This window comes from Aplysia californica, unplaced genomic scaffold (genome assembly GCF_000002075.1).
Source record: "Aplysia californica isolate F4 #8 unplaced genomic scaffold, AplCal3.0 scaffold00117, whole genome shotgun sequence".
NCBI lineage: Eukaryota > Metazoa > Mollusca > Gastropoda > Aplysiida > Aplysiidae > Aplysia > Aplysia californica.
Window position 1 is genome coordinate 422,945 of NW_004797387.1, and position 14,235 is coordinate 437,179.

Sequence of the window (14,235 nt, forward strand, 5' to 3'; positions counted from 1 at the left end):
TTCCATAAGAGTTTTACGTCACTTGCAACATAATAAGGACATATAAAAGTGCCAAAGATTAGAGGTGTTACAAGGGAGTAACAAACACAAAAAAAGAAGGAGGGGAGATAAAGAAGATAGATGTTTGATAGGAAAGAAGGAGCAAACCGCACTAGAGCACCCGCCAACAATCCACAATTTTAAAGTAGAAAAAATGCAACCGGGGATATGTAGTGGCTGTTAGCACAAATGGTCATAGGAGCAAGTTCGACTGTATTGTTTTGTAATGGTTCAAAACCCCACTTGACCCAACATGAATCAAATTTCAATTCAAATGAGCAGAGATCACAAGCTGCTGGGTTGGAAGAGAGACGCATCTCGATCTACAAGGTCACCAACATACACTCAAAAGCAGGAGAGGGCAGGAGACACACCACAACAAGTGGTATGGGTAGGGGAAAACAAAATGGGACTCTAAAGCAACACAACTATTAATTTTTCTACCCAATCAGGGTATAATTTGCTATTCCTTAAAGTCTGATGCAACAGACCTAAGTATTTGGAGGGGTGTATACGTGGGAGTGCTCCCTTAATAAAGACAAGTAAACAGTTTGCAAAGTGAAATGATTCAGTTTACAGAGTGAAATGAGTTCATGAAAAAATTATCATTGTATCACAAGACGGGGTAACAATTGTGCATGATAAAAACAAAACAAACGAGATAACCATAAGGTGAAGAAGAAACCTCAACTCTGTAAATACTCAGAACTTGGCCTTTCAAGATATATGTGCATCAGTCTGTCAAGTTAAATAGTAGGTCAAGTAAGACAATTACTAGTTATTAAACATCAAAGTCACATCGTTCACCTTGATTCAATTAACAACAAAGTTGTAAAAAAAAAAAAATCCACATAAGAAAATTAATCTTTTTAGAACATCGGACCTACTAAACTCAATGACACATCTACTCGTATGATCCACGCAACACTAGCAAAGAGAAAAGGACCTTTTTCCCCCCTAAATAAAAAACCAAAAAAAAAAAAACAAAGGCACCATATGGGACAGAAAAAAAACAACCTTCCAACGTATCTTTTTAGAAAGTAAAAGGACAACGCAAGAATGCATAGGAGTCCTTACTGACCCCAAGAATAGTTTTTTTTCTGCATGGCAACTATTTATTGAGACTATACTTGGCCCAAATGTTGGAAAAAATGAGAGCCAAAGGATAAAAAAATAGAATGAAACTTAAAATCAAAATTCAGAAAAAAAAAGGAGCCAGGGACAAATGGGAGCCAACATGTACTGAAGCTGCAATTATGCACCCACACACACACACACCTACCTCTGCACTTGTGGCCCAGAAGCCAGATGCTTTGTCTGTCTTCACTCCAGGAGGAAGTGGAAAAGGACCGTAGGTTGAAACTTTCCTCCAGATCTTCACAGCCTGCATAACTGTGCCAAAGCCTGCGAACAATGCAATGTTTGAGTGTGTGCCTAAAGAAAGGTACCAAAAGTCGGATTTTGACCATTTTCGGTTACAGGGTCCCCACCAAATCCTTGAAAAATTTTTTCAAGACCGCAATTAGAGGGAAAAATCAGGCCGCTGCGCGTCAAGAATGATCCCAAAAAAGCCAATCTATCAATGATAAAAAGTTAAAATGTCTATAAATGAATGCAAATGTACATTTTGTAGTATAGTCTTCAAACAATAGATGACTATAATACTGGGTGACTGCCAACCCAGCTTCTCAATTTTCCAAGGGAGGGGCCTCATCCATTTTCCAGGAACATGTTACATAACAATGAAAGCGTGTGCTCCATTTATATCTAATATAATACATGTATATGTTTGTGAATACACACACACACGTAGGTACATTATATCCAGTCAACAACATGTTAGTGTGGCACTGGGATCTTGAGAGACTTTGGTATTTCAGTCTGTTCTTACTTATTTATATTTTCCCCTCATCATATTAGCCAACATAACAAACTATAGGCCCTATATAAAAAATGAATCCTGTTTTGAGCCTGACAAAAGACCTAGAACTAGAATATCGACTGTCAATAACCAGTCTGGGTGTCATGATTCATATAATAAACGTGAAGACGAAAACTATTGCTCAAACTCAAAGTAGAGTAATATTAGTAATAACTAGAATGGCTCAAGTACACTTATTCAGTGTGAGAGGTGTAAGAACTGAGGGAGGGCAAGATGCAGTGACACTGAAAATCTGCCAATCTTGAATAGAAAGCTAAAATATAGATATAAATCACAATCACCCCATCCAATGCCACACAAGTCCTGCACCAACGCGTGCTTTGCAGAGAGCTCTAAAGTAGTTATCAAAATGCAAAAAATTTGCTTCCAAAATGCAAAAAATTTGCTTCCAAAATGCTAAAAATTTGCTTCCAAGTTCAGTTTTTGTCCTCTAGCGTTGCCTTCAGCTCCCCCCCCCCCCACATCCCCTTCCATGGGTGTATCTTATAAAGGAGTCCTATGCTTCACAGCGCTCAGACCGCCGGTACTCACAGGTTCATTGACCGGTCACGAGGGCGAACCTGTCAAGACGCTTGTATAAGTTCTTTTTCTTTTCTTTTTTTCCCCACAAGCGACAGCAGAGGGCAATTTTTAATATTGATTTATTTTCAAGGCGACACAGCGTTCATAATGCATAACATGCACGTTACAAATGTTGCGTTATCTATCAGACTATTACCGGAAAATTTCTGGGCGGTAACGAAAGCGAAAGTAGATCTTGATTCTTCCCGATCGAGCCTCGGTGTCACACATACACTTCCGCCACAGCGGTTCAATTACGTTTCCTCTTCAGGATTCATCAACCATACAGTCTAGATAGCTACACATTACACAGGCCCTATCCTTTCCCCACTTACCGACCCATCACAAAATTCCCGACTTTTTCCCGACCTATCTCAAAATTCCCGACTTTTTCCCGATTTCCCGACCAGGTGGGGACCCTGTAAAAAGTACTTGTACTCAAGTACATTTTACAGGAAAGTACTTTTACTGTACTTAAGTATATATTTTAGATTGTACTTAAATTTGTACTTAAGTACCTTTTTAAAAGTACTTTAACAGCTCTGATAATAACCACCCTTTGACTGACACATTTAAATCCAGACCTGAAGGAGCCTGACAAAATTCGGGCAACAGTCAAGGTGTAAAATCACAACACGGAGACAATATCCTACCGCTGAATTCTTTCAGTTTGCAAAACTGCCTGTTCAGATTGGATTTCCTTCGTCTTCTCGTACCATCGTCAGGAAAACCAAATGATTCCGAAGCAACATCAAAGATGAAAAGGTTACATTCGGATTGTAGAAGCTCTTCAAACTGTTTCGGAGAAGTACGGTAACACAACCTGGAAGAAAGACAGAAATGGTAAAAAGAATTTTTAATTTGCACCCAATATTTCTTTTCATTTTGATGGGAGCCTGGGAACACAGACGACAAATATTTGATGTAAGGCAGACATTTTCAAAGCTTATGCTTTTTGTTTTAGTAAGAGTTTTAAGGCAAAAAAAAGAGGAGAGATCAAAACGATAGATGATTGACAGGAAAGGAGCAGACGACACTAGCGCTAGAGCACCCACCATTCACCAACCACCCAAGCTTTTTTAACTTTTTCACTACCAGGAGGGTTTTCCTCACCTGGACTGGGCCCTATCTGTGACCTACTTTCAGATTCGGTCTACCGTCGGACAAATTAAAGATTTTTAAGTTCAATTTTCACTATTACCCACATGTATTATATATGGAAATAAAGATCTATCTCAACATATTGCTAAAAACTATAATTCTTCAGCCTGAGATTTCAGATTTGATTATCACAAAAGTAGAACTGGTTTTGAAGTAGGAAGTGGCGAGCCGTGAAACATGGCTCATGGTCCAGCGTTGGGGTAACACATGACGGCTCGTGGTAGTGAAAGACTTAAAAGCATGTCATGTCATATTAATAAAGTAAAAGCAACAAGCTAAATCCAAAGCTAGGAGTCCACAGGCAAAAATTGAGTCATAAGTTAGAACAATTCATAAGACCAAAAGCTTACACTGGACTCAACAGCCACAGACCAACACAAAATCAAAACACGCACTAGTGTCAATCATGCTTGCCATTGACTTTTGCCCCCATGTTGCCTAGAGTGTTGGGAAGAGAAGGAACATTGAGATTTTTAAGGTACCTAAAAAAGAAAGTCATGATCAACCCGTGAGTATAAGATAACCCAACATATTTTACAATATATTTTTCTCAAAAGCAGTCAGATTCCTTACTGAAACAGATAAACACAGAAAAGTAGATAATCATCCTCCGATGCCTGTGGTGTACTGAGAGTGACGCCAGACACCGCAAACCGCAACAGCCAAGGTGCAAACTCCTTCTCCGACTCCCACACAGAACAGGAGGTCTTGGCGGTGGAGGGGCCGCCCCCAGGGCTGTTTTTTCTGTTAGAGACCGCATCCAGAGCCTGGAGATAATTTCTCAGGAAGTAAAAAGAGTCGGGCTTGCCATTTTGATTTGGATCATTAGTTCCCGGAATCAGGCTCTGAAAGGCTGCCCCCAGAAGGTACAACTGATAGTACTGGCCAAGACGTTCTCCAGTCTTTCCTGAAGGCGGGGCTGTCTGGACTCTTTTGCCTACGGTGCAGAGGAAGGCGTTAAACTTTTCAGCCAAACTGGTCAGGAAATCTGCGCTGTAGGTTGGGTCCATAGAATACTCGGACAGGAACTCAAGAGCAACCATGCCAAAGTATCTGTGCCACTCAAGTGGGACCTGTGGACGATTGATGAAGTTATAGAGCAGATACCAGGTTGAAGTAAGCGATAATTCTGATGGACATTTAATTTTTATTATAATTTACATGTCTGCAACTTTGCACACAAAAAAGCAACACAAACAGTCAAAAGTATACAAGTATCATGGAAACTGAAGGCATGCAAGTAATTCTCAGCATTTGAAAAGATGATACAACAAGAAAGAAAAAAAAAGAAAGAAAGGATGTCAGCTTTCTAGAAGGGAGAATCACTCACATCTTTGATATTAATCAGATGGTAGCTGATATGATTGAGATAAGAAAGCAACAGGCGCATCTTCAGAGGGCCTGAGTCCAAGTCTGCACGGCATTGGAACAGAGTGAGCAGCGCCTTAGTAGCCAAGTCATACCAGGCGGACAGCGTAAAGCCGATATCCTCTCCCTTGTCATCTGATGAGCAAAAATATAAACATTAAAAACATTGAAAAACACCATGGAATAATATTCTACGATAGAATGGTTTGATTTTTAACCCCATCCATTCACTGCACAGCTAATCAATTACGGTGAAATACACAAAAGTGTTTTCTTAGAAGAGACTATTCTGAGACTCGTCTGAAACCTTGTGTATAATGTATTGAAGCTTTTCCCGTTGAGTCAAAATAATTGAAAAAATTTAAGCCAGTGTCAGTGATCCTATAATCCAGAAAAAGAAAATGCAATAGAAGAAAATTCAAACCATATCAAATTAATATAGATCTACTTCTTTAAAAATTGAATTTGATACTTCCAGAGCCGGACACAAAACTATAATCTTACATGTACAACAAAAAGCTTTACAAAAATAAAAATAAAACTGAATCATAAAAATGTTGAAAATCACGTGATTATTCTCAGCGCAAATTAAGAGTAAGTCAATCATGTTTTCAGCGTAAATTAAGAATAAACTGATTGTCATGGTTGTGGGGGTCACAACCTAGTTTCTTTAACTTAAAAGTAACTATGGTTGAACTACAAAATAAAATAGACCAAATCAGAGGGGGGGGGGGGGGGGGGGGGGCAACCAGCATGCGACTACAAGTAAAGTAACATTTCAACAAAGAACCTTAATTTGAGAAAAGTAAAAAAATATTCCTGTAATTACTGTTTTTGTTTCTTACAAAGTTAATATTGGGGAGCATTTTATATGTTGGGTAAAACAAGCATTTACCTTTGAAGTGGCTTAAAAAGTTGCCACTTCGTAACAGAAGCTTTTGAAAGACTTCAAAGTTCACAGAAGACCCTGGGACTTTACAAGCTGTCTCCAATTCTTTCTGTACAGCCTGAGAAAACAAAATATTCAGGATCATGAATGTTGAATGAAAGTAAGTCACATCCAACTCATAATTCGTATGTATTTTCAAAATAAATGTATTTTCTTTTCCCATAAAACAAAGAGGCGCAAAAATGTATTGAAAAAATTATTTCTTTTAATGTTATATATAATAATATGGTCAAGTGGTTATTGCATTTAAGTACGGCTAGCCACTTCGGAACACGAATATGGCCTTCATTTTTGCCGCAAATCAATAGTTAGTGAGTAATTGATGTTTGAAAATATGTTTGACTTGATTTTAACAATATGGGGGGCCTTTTAGGAATCTTGGGGGTTTCAGGGGGGGCATGACATCCCCCCCCCCCCCTTCATTTCACAATGATTTGATGTTTCGGCAATTAGGACTGATATTTAAGTGTACTTGAAAACACTTGATTTGCAAGGGTTTTATCGGCCATGTGTGTTCTACAGCAAAAATTATAGGCCGGCACTATTTCTCTGAACTTTCGGGAAAATAAAGCTGAGCACTATTTCTCCGAACACTCTGAAATCACATCCTTTCCCGCAAATTTCGGATGTATAATATTATATAAAAAGATCTATAATTAAATCATAGGCCTACCAAAGATTGTTCGTATACAATATGGTTCAATCAGTCCCAAAAATATCTGCAGTAAATATTCATATAAAAAAAGAAATGCTACAGTTCCAAAACAGTTTTTCGCTACAGATATGACGTGTTGCCTATGAAGGGTGCCGCTCTTAAACTTAAAGTGTTGTGTTCACTCGTGTGCTGTTTAGATCTAGATCTATTGAGGGTTATTGATAACGACACATAGAACTAGCATCTGCGTTTGTCACGGCCGCGACCAATCAATCGTGGCCCGATCTTTATGTCCCCCGAGGGGAATAAAAGTCAAATAAAAATAAATAAATAAAAGAAACCGAACCTCTTTACTTTTGAAAGAAAGTTCACTTAGCTTCACTTCGTCTCTTTCTCACTTGTTGTCACCACGTTGATTTCTTGTCGAATACATTACAATATATGATTCGTATTGCTGTTCCTCTTTTATTTTTCACTGTTTGTGGTGTTTAATTTTGTGGGCGTGTAATTTTTTTTCTTGTTATTGTTCTGATGTGTTGTTTTTCTATTAATTTTTTTTGTTGGGGAAAGGGGGGGGGTTGTTGTAGTGTTGTATAGTGTAACGTCATGTAGTTTGATGTTCCTACCTTCATTAGATTCTAAATATATATACATGATAGATTTAAATGTGTTCTCTGTTATGTTAGAGCGTTCCGCCAAAACCGATTACATGTACTGACACTGGCAGGCCCCCTGTGTGTGATTCCAAAAAAACAAACACAGCGAGATGTAGTCAACTGCCAAGGGAAAACCAAAGCCAAGAGTCTTGGGGGAAACTCCGGAAGACGACAAAAATATATACGAAGTGACTATTTCTCCGAACGTTCGGAGAAATAGTGCCGATCTTTATTTCTCCGAACGGTTTCCGGCTTCCGGTCTCGTGATTTTTTGCCTATTTATTGCGAGAGTTCTGCGCCAACTTTCATTCATTCAATCATTCATCCCCTCTGGTCTGGGAAGGAACACCGCATGGCAAGCCCGCCTATAAACACCCTTCAGTAACACCCACCGCACACCCACCATCATCATGCACATGTACACGCACAAACTTATACACACACTAACTAAACATGATCAGTGGGCAACTTTTGAACGCATGACGAGCTGAGCTGTGGATGGAGAGACAGTGTGAGTGAAAGAGCGGGTGAAAGGAAGAATGTACGAGTGTATCCACAGGCGACAGCAACTACAAGACGACGACACCGACCCCCCCCCCCCCCGGCCTGGTCCACAGCTCACGAACGAAAGGAATGTGGCTAAGGCAGTGCCTATATTATTGTCCATGGTTCGCAGGGTGCAAGGGAATGAGTGAGATTTTCTTTGTGTGTGCTTGGAGGGAGGGGGTGGGGTGTGAAAGTCATGCGGACGGGGATGAGCCGCGGGAGAGAACACGGGAATTGAATGGATGAGTGGATGAGTGAAACTGAAAGAGAGGAACGACTCATGAGCCCTGGAGTGAATGGAAACTGTGTTTCTATTTTTGTATACTTTGAACTGTCATTATGTTACTGAATAAAGGCTGAAATAAAGCCCGAAAAAAACAACAACACACACACACACACTCCTCACTCTCCACTTACACACTTACTACCATACACAGACACACTCACACATGCACATGCATACACACACACACACGATCAAATTTTTGGGTCTATATCTATTTCAATTTTCAAGAGCCAGTCTAGAGATTTTTAGATGAGTGTAAAAACGTGAAAAAGAAAGGTTTCACAACAGAATGAAATCAAAATTAGAACAGCCCATAAACAACCACAAAAATTAACAAATAAGGGCGTGTGTCCACCTGTCCGAAGAAGATTGGCTGTTTTAACCATAAATGTGCGTAAATTTTTTTTAAAGTACAGGATATTATTACATGTAAATTATCGAATCACACACATTAAGGGGCCTGCCAGTGTCAGTACATGTAACGGTTTTAGTGGAACGTACGCTCTAACATAAAACATTTAAATCTATATATATACATGTATATATATTTAGAATCTAATGAAGGTAGGAACATCAAATTAAATGACGTTACACTATGCAACATCCCCCCCCCCCCCACTTTCCCCAACAACAAAAAATTGATAGAAAACCAACACATCAGAACAATAACAAGAAAAAAAATTACACACTAACAAAATAAAACACCACAAAGAGTCAAAGAGGGAAAAATAAAAGTAACTGTAACGTATTCAATAAATCAACGTGGTGACAAGTGAGAAAGAGACGAAGTGAAACTAAGTGAACTTTCTTTCAAAAGTAAAGAGGTACGGTTTCTTTCTTTTTTTTTCTTTTTTTTTTTTACATTTGACTTTTATTCCGCGACCAAAAAAGGCCAAAAAATCGAGCCATGATTGATTGGTCGCGGCCGCGACAAACGCAGAAGCTAGATTTATGTGTCGTTATCAATAACCCTCCGTAGATCTAGATCTAGACAGCACACGAGTGAACACAACACATTAAGTTTAGGAGCAGCACCCTTCATAGGCAACACGTCCTGTAGCAAAAAACTGTTTGGAACTGTAGCATTTCTTTATATATAAATATTTACTGAGGATATTTTTTTTGGGACCGATTGAACCATATTGTATACAAACAAACTTTGGTAGGCCTATACTCTATATAATATCCGAAATTTGCGGGAAAGGATGTGATTTCAGCGTGTTCGGAGAAATAGTGCCCAGCTTTATTTTCCCGAACGTTCGGAGAAATAGTGCCGGCCAAATATATGGAGTGTATACAGACCCGGTAACCGGGAACAAAGTCACAAAGTATGGCCACCTCTATTCTCACCCGGAGTGAGAATAGTGCAGGCGAGTCTTGTGGCTATTCAATTCTCACCCGGTGCGCGTTCACCAAATTTTGCGTTCACCCTAAACCACAGAATTCTACACTGTGATAACAGAAAAATTGTAGAATTCTGTGCCGTGAACAAACGTTCCATTACAACTTCACAAAGTATACAGACCCGGTAGGGGAACTCTTTTGTCTTTTGTGATTTCGGAGTTTCTGCGCCCTCTTGGCTCAGGGTAGACCTAGGTTCTTCTAGATCTGTGGCCTAGGTCTAGACCTAGATCTAGGCAGACAGACATAAATCTTTAATCTAATTTTGCGGCTAGCCTAGATCTAGATGAAGATTGCGGATGTCTTTTCGATGAACGATCGTTTTTCCTCCGTTTTGGAGTTGGAGGAATCGCAAGTCGCAATTTGAAGAAAAGAACAATGTCATAATTTCAATCGAGCAGTCACCCTCTCTATTTCTCTCTCTCTGTCTATCGATCGCCTTCTCTTTTTCTTTGTTTGTCTCTGTCTTCCTTTGTCCCCACCTATTTCACACTATCTTTCTCTCGTTCCCTCCTGCCAACTGGGGCATGTCATTACATTTTGCTAGCACCTCTCTCTCTCTCACACACACACACACTAGATTTCTACCGGGTCTGAGCGCTGAAACTTCCCGAAATCACAAAAGAGTTCCCCTACCGGGTCTGTATACTTCGTGACTTTGTTCCCGGTTACCGGGTCTGTATACACTTCGAAAATATATGGTGGAAATGCGTCATCTATATTTGGGACAATCACAAAGGTGTGCTAGGTGCTCGCTGTAGCTTCATGTATGTGTTTAAATTAAAGACGAGGAATTCATAGGCAGATATAGTGTTCTGTCAGTCAGTGTCTCTTTAGTGTTCTCTCTGTTGTGCCGTTTGTTTCATGCCCATGCTGTTCTGTTCTGTGGCAATTTTCATGGCTGTGTAGTGAGATGTCATCATAATGTGCACGAGGGTGTCTGGGAGGGTTTTGTGGGACTGCCTTTGCTCAAGGATGTACTGGAGAGATTATATTATTAGAGAGAGAGAGATGGGGGGGGGGGGGGGAGGCAGAGACAGAGAGTAGACACAGAGAGAGAGAGAGGGGGTTGCAGCAAAGCCAAAGGGAGCTGTGTGCTGCATTGATCTAGATTCTATGTTCTTTGTGTATTATTGGAAGGACTTCTGTAACGAGCGACCACCCCATCAAACACAATAATAGGGGCCTTCTAACCCTAACTCAAACCCTAGATCTAGATCTAGATTTCTAGAAATCTAGATCTCTACCCCTACCCTGCTCTGTCTCATAGAGTGGTCGCTCCCGTATTATTGAACTGAACATTGAGCACTTCTTTGTGGAAATGGGCTATATAAATGCAATTTATTATTATTATTATCATCAGGTCAGTCAGCTACACGCAGCGTGGTTCCTTCGTTCTCTTTATGTTGTGATCACTCTACACTCTGTTTGGCATGGCCTAGATGGACATACTCGTCCTCGGAGGCTCAGGGGAGACCAAGACTTACCGAGGCAGAATCAAGGAATTCCTGGATATTCGGATCAGTATTTTGAACAACCATAGTTCAAAAAATATTTCAAACATCCAAATTTCACGACAGCATGTCTTAGAATGAAATCGCGTCTTATATGAATAAGTTATCGAAGATTACAACGGTACAGTTTTCCCTGTGTTGTTTTCACTTCTTCAAAATTACCGCTGTACTGTGCTGTGACGCGGATGACCGGAAGTCGATTGCTAGTTGAAAAAAGAGTTACATTTGCCAGAGATGTGGCGCAGGTTAGGCCAAAGACAAAAACACGAATGCGCGCGCGCGTGCACGCACACACACGAACACACACACGCACACACAAACACACACACACACATACACACACATACACACACACACACACACACACACACACACACACACACACACACACACATACACATAGAGAGACACAAAGAAAGAAAGACGAAATAATGTCGAAGTCAAAGGAAGAATAAAAATTTAGAAGAATTAGGCTAATTTTTTTAAACATTTATTCTCAAGCAATTCTATATATAATATAATATATAACCTCCTTGAGCTATGGTAGTGTCTACGTTCTCTAACGTTAGAGGACGTATACAAACAGTCTACGTTCTCTAATGCTCAGTGCTTCCAAGCGTGGCATCGAATACCGGTCCCGGAAAGTTTGGGTTTTTTTTGTTGGATTTTTTCCCCTCTCCTTAAAATTCTCCTTACTGACCACCAATTTGCCCCCGGACCCCCAACCAGGACGAATAATAATTGGCAGGAGGCGGGATATCAATGAGGCGGCGGACATCGATCGGATCGACAGATGAGGTCTGGAGGAAACTTTTTAAAATGGCGGAAAATTGGAAGCACTGAAAGTTAGAGAACGTAGACAGCTTAATTAAACGTTCTCTAAGACACTTCCTTGGGCTATTCCAAAGAGATCATAATATATAGAACTAGAGGTCCTAGCTGTGACGTCACGGGTGTCAAACTTGAAGGACGTGCGCCGCCATTCAGGAGAGGAATAAAACGCCAGCCGGTGCACAGCAACACTTTTCAATCATGGGTTAATGATACATATGTACTCTGAGAAGTCTTTTGATGTTGTTTTCTTTTTCATACCGGTATGAGTTGCTTATCGCTAAATGTACTCACTGGGATTTTTGTGATTGTTTACTTTTAAATGAGCCAGAATACATGTATATATATAATCTCCAAATAATACAAATAGGGCCTTTTACAGTGTGAGACCATCATGGGCGAGTAAAATTAAGAAAAAAATGAATGAGAAATTAAAGGGGGGAAACATACGACTATGATGAAAGAATTCGACACACGACATGCTAATTTCGCCGGTAAACTGCCTCGCCCATTTGTCAGGGCACATCAAAGGTTATGAAATCGCGCTAAAGAAACTTGAAAATGTAATCACGGTACCGTTCGTGCCAAAGCCTTGCACTCCAGTCATTCAGCATGCCAATTTAAAGCTAAATTAATGCTGCTGTATCACCTGACACATTAATATTTCACCTATGTTAAGAGATGCCCGAGATGTGGTCTCTCAAAACTAACCTTCAAAAATTCGGCTTGGCAAAATTGTGCAAAATCAAAGAACACTAAGGTTGCCTTCGTGGGTGTATTGATGAGTACCGGTATCAATATTGATAAAATGGACATGCATTGCAAGTCCACTGAATGGAGAATTTTGTTATTGCGATTAACAATATTTTAGTTCATTAGTTCCAAACAAAACATAAAACAGAGCAATCTCATTAAATACCAGGCCCCCAAAAAACATAACAAAACAGGAAAACTTGGACTAAACATTAAGGTTGTTCATTGTTATTTTGCTTAGGAGTCTTGCATTAGCTTTTCGTAGGGTACGAACCCTTTTGGCATCAGTTCTATTAAATTTTGGACATAATAATTATCTATCATTTCATCCCATATACCACAGACAGTTTCAAACAAAGGGTCTGAATTGGGAGCAAAGTCGATTTTCTTCAGCTACTGTTTCACTGGATTTCACATATAGCGTCTACCTGTAGCAGGATTCATATCGGGGCTATTTATTGGTTTCCACTCCAAGATTGATACACCAAATAATTTAAGGTTCCAGCACTTGTGCGATGTCTACCAAACCAAGCCATCCGGTGATTCATACGAGAGCCGTTTTGTTTATTCCACCCAAGACCAACCAAAACCATGGCAGTTTCGTGGCCTCTGCTCCACACTGACAGATGATTAGTCCAAAATCTAACTAACACAGTCCATGCTTTTAAAAAAAAGTTTCGTGCTAAATACGAAACCAATAGCTCCTAACACTAAAATAAAATCATACTAAAGGGCACTTGTAATGTGAAGTCCAGCTTGTGCCTGGTATTTGTGACTACTCTGTTTTACAGTCTATTTGAATATATCACCAGAAGATGCGGTTCATTGCCGAGACATTAATATTCTCTTATAAATCGTTTGATATTCAATAATAAATGTCCATTCCACCAATGTAGATGTACCTCAAAACACGCGCGTTTCTTATGCATAATTTTACCAAGCCTGATTTTTTAAAGGTCCGTTTTGAGTGACCATATCTTGGGCCTCTCTTAACATAGATGAAATATTAGTGTGTCGGATGGTGCAGAATTTATTTAACTTAAAATTGGTATGCTGCATGAGTGGGCATTACACGGTGACTGGGAGATTAAAATTTCAATTTTCTTTTGGACGCCACTGTACCTAGATCCAGAGATCTAGTACTGATAGTAGATCTACTTGAGCTCGTGGTATACCCACACAAACGAACAGGGGCTGCCGTGTGCTCACTCCGGGACGCTTAGCGGCCATATAGGCTTAAAGAGAGTTTTCTTAATGCACGCCAAGGGGTGAGGCAAAGAACCAGTCTCTTCACTCTGCGCAACCCTTGCAACATCTATAATGGGTCTTCACAGAGTGTGAAGCGTTGAGCTCAACGTGAGCACTTAGATCAGTTTCTTTTTTTAAAGGTTTGTTGTTGTTGTTGTTGTTGTTGCTGTTGTTGTTTAATCATGCAACGTACAAGCATAGTCTACATGCGTACCTATTGCATGACAGATTTGGGAAACATAATTGCACTTAATTAAACGTGGGCCACAAATGTACAATAGACAGATATATATTATCGAGGCAATGCTTATTTTACCGGATTGGG

The 14,235-nt window shown here is 39.9% G+C and overlaps 1 protein-coding gene across 2 annotated transcripts in view; it reads right to left on the bottom strand.

The window, feature by feature from the left end:
- LOC101859236 overlaps window positions 1-11,243 on the bottom strand; it is an 85,105-nt gene extending 73,862 nt beyond the window's left edge. For both annotated transcript variants that reach the window (XM_013081134.2, XM_013081133.2), the window contains exons 1-6: window positions 11,052-11,243; window positions 5,967-6,078; window positions 5,034-5,206; window positions 4,277-4,776; window positions 3,196-3,365; window positions 1,322-1,443 (exon numbers count right to left, since the gene is read on the bottom strand). In XM_013081134.2, the coding sequence (XP_012936588.1) occupies window positions 1,322-1,443; window positions 3,196-3,365; window positions 4,277-4,776; window positions 5,034-5,206; window positions 5,967-6,078; window positions 11,052-11,105 (1,131 nt within the window). In that variant the 5' untranslated portion in view covers window positions 11,106-11,243. The remainder of the gene's footprint in view (window positions 1-1,321; window positions 1,444-3,195; window positions 3,366-4,276; window positions 4,777-5,033; window positions 5,207-5,966; window positions 6,079-11,051) is intronic.
- Between the last annotated feature and the right edge of the window lie 2,992 nt (window positions 11,244-14,235).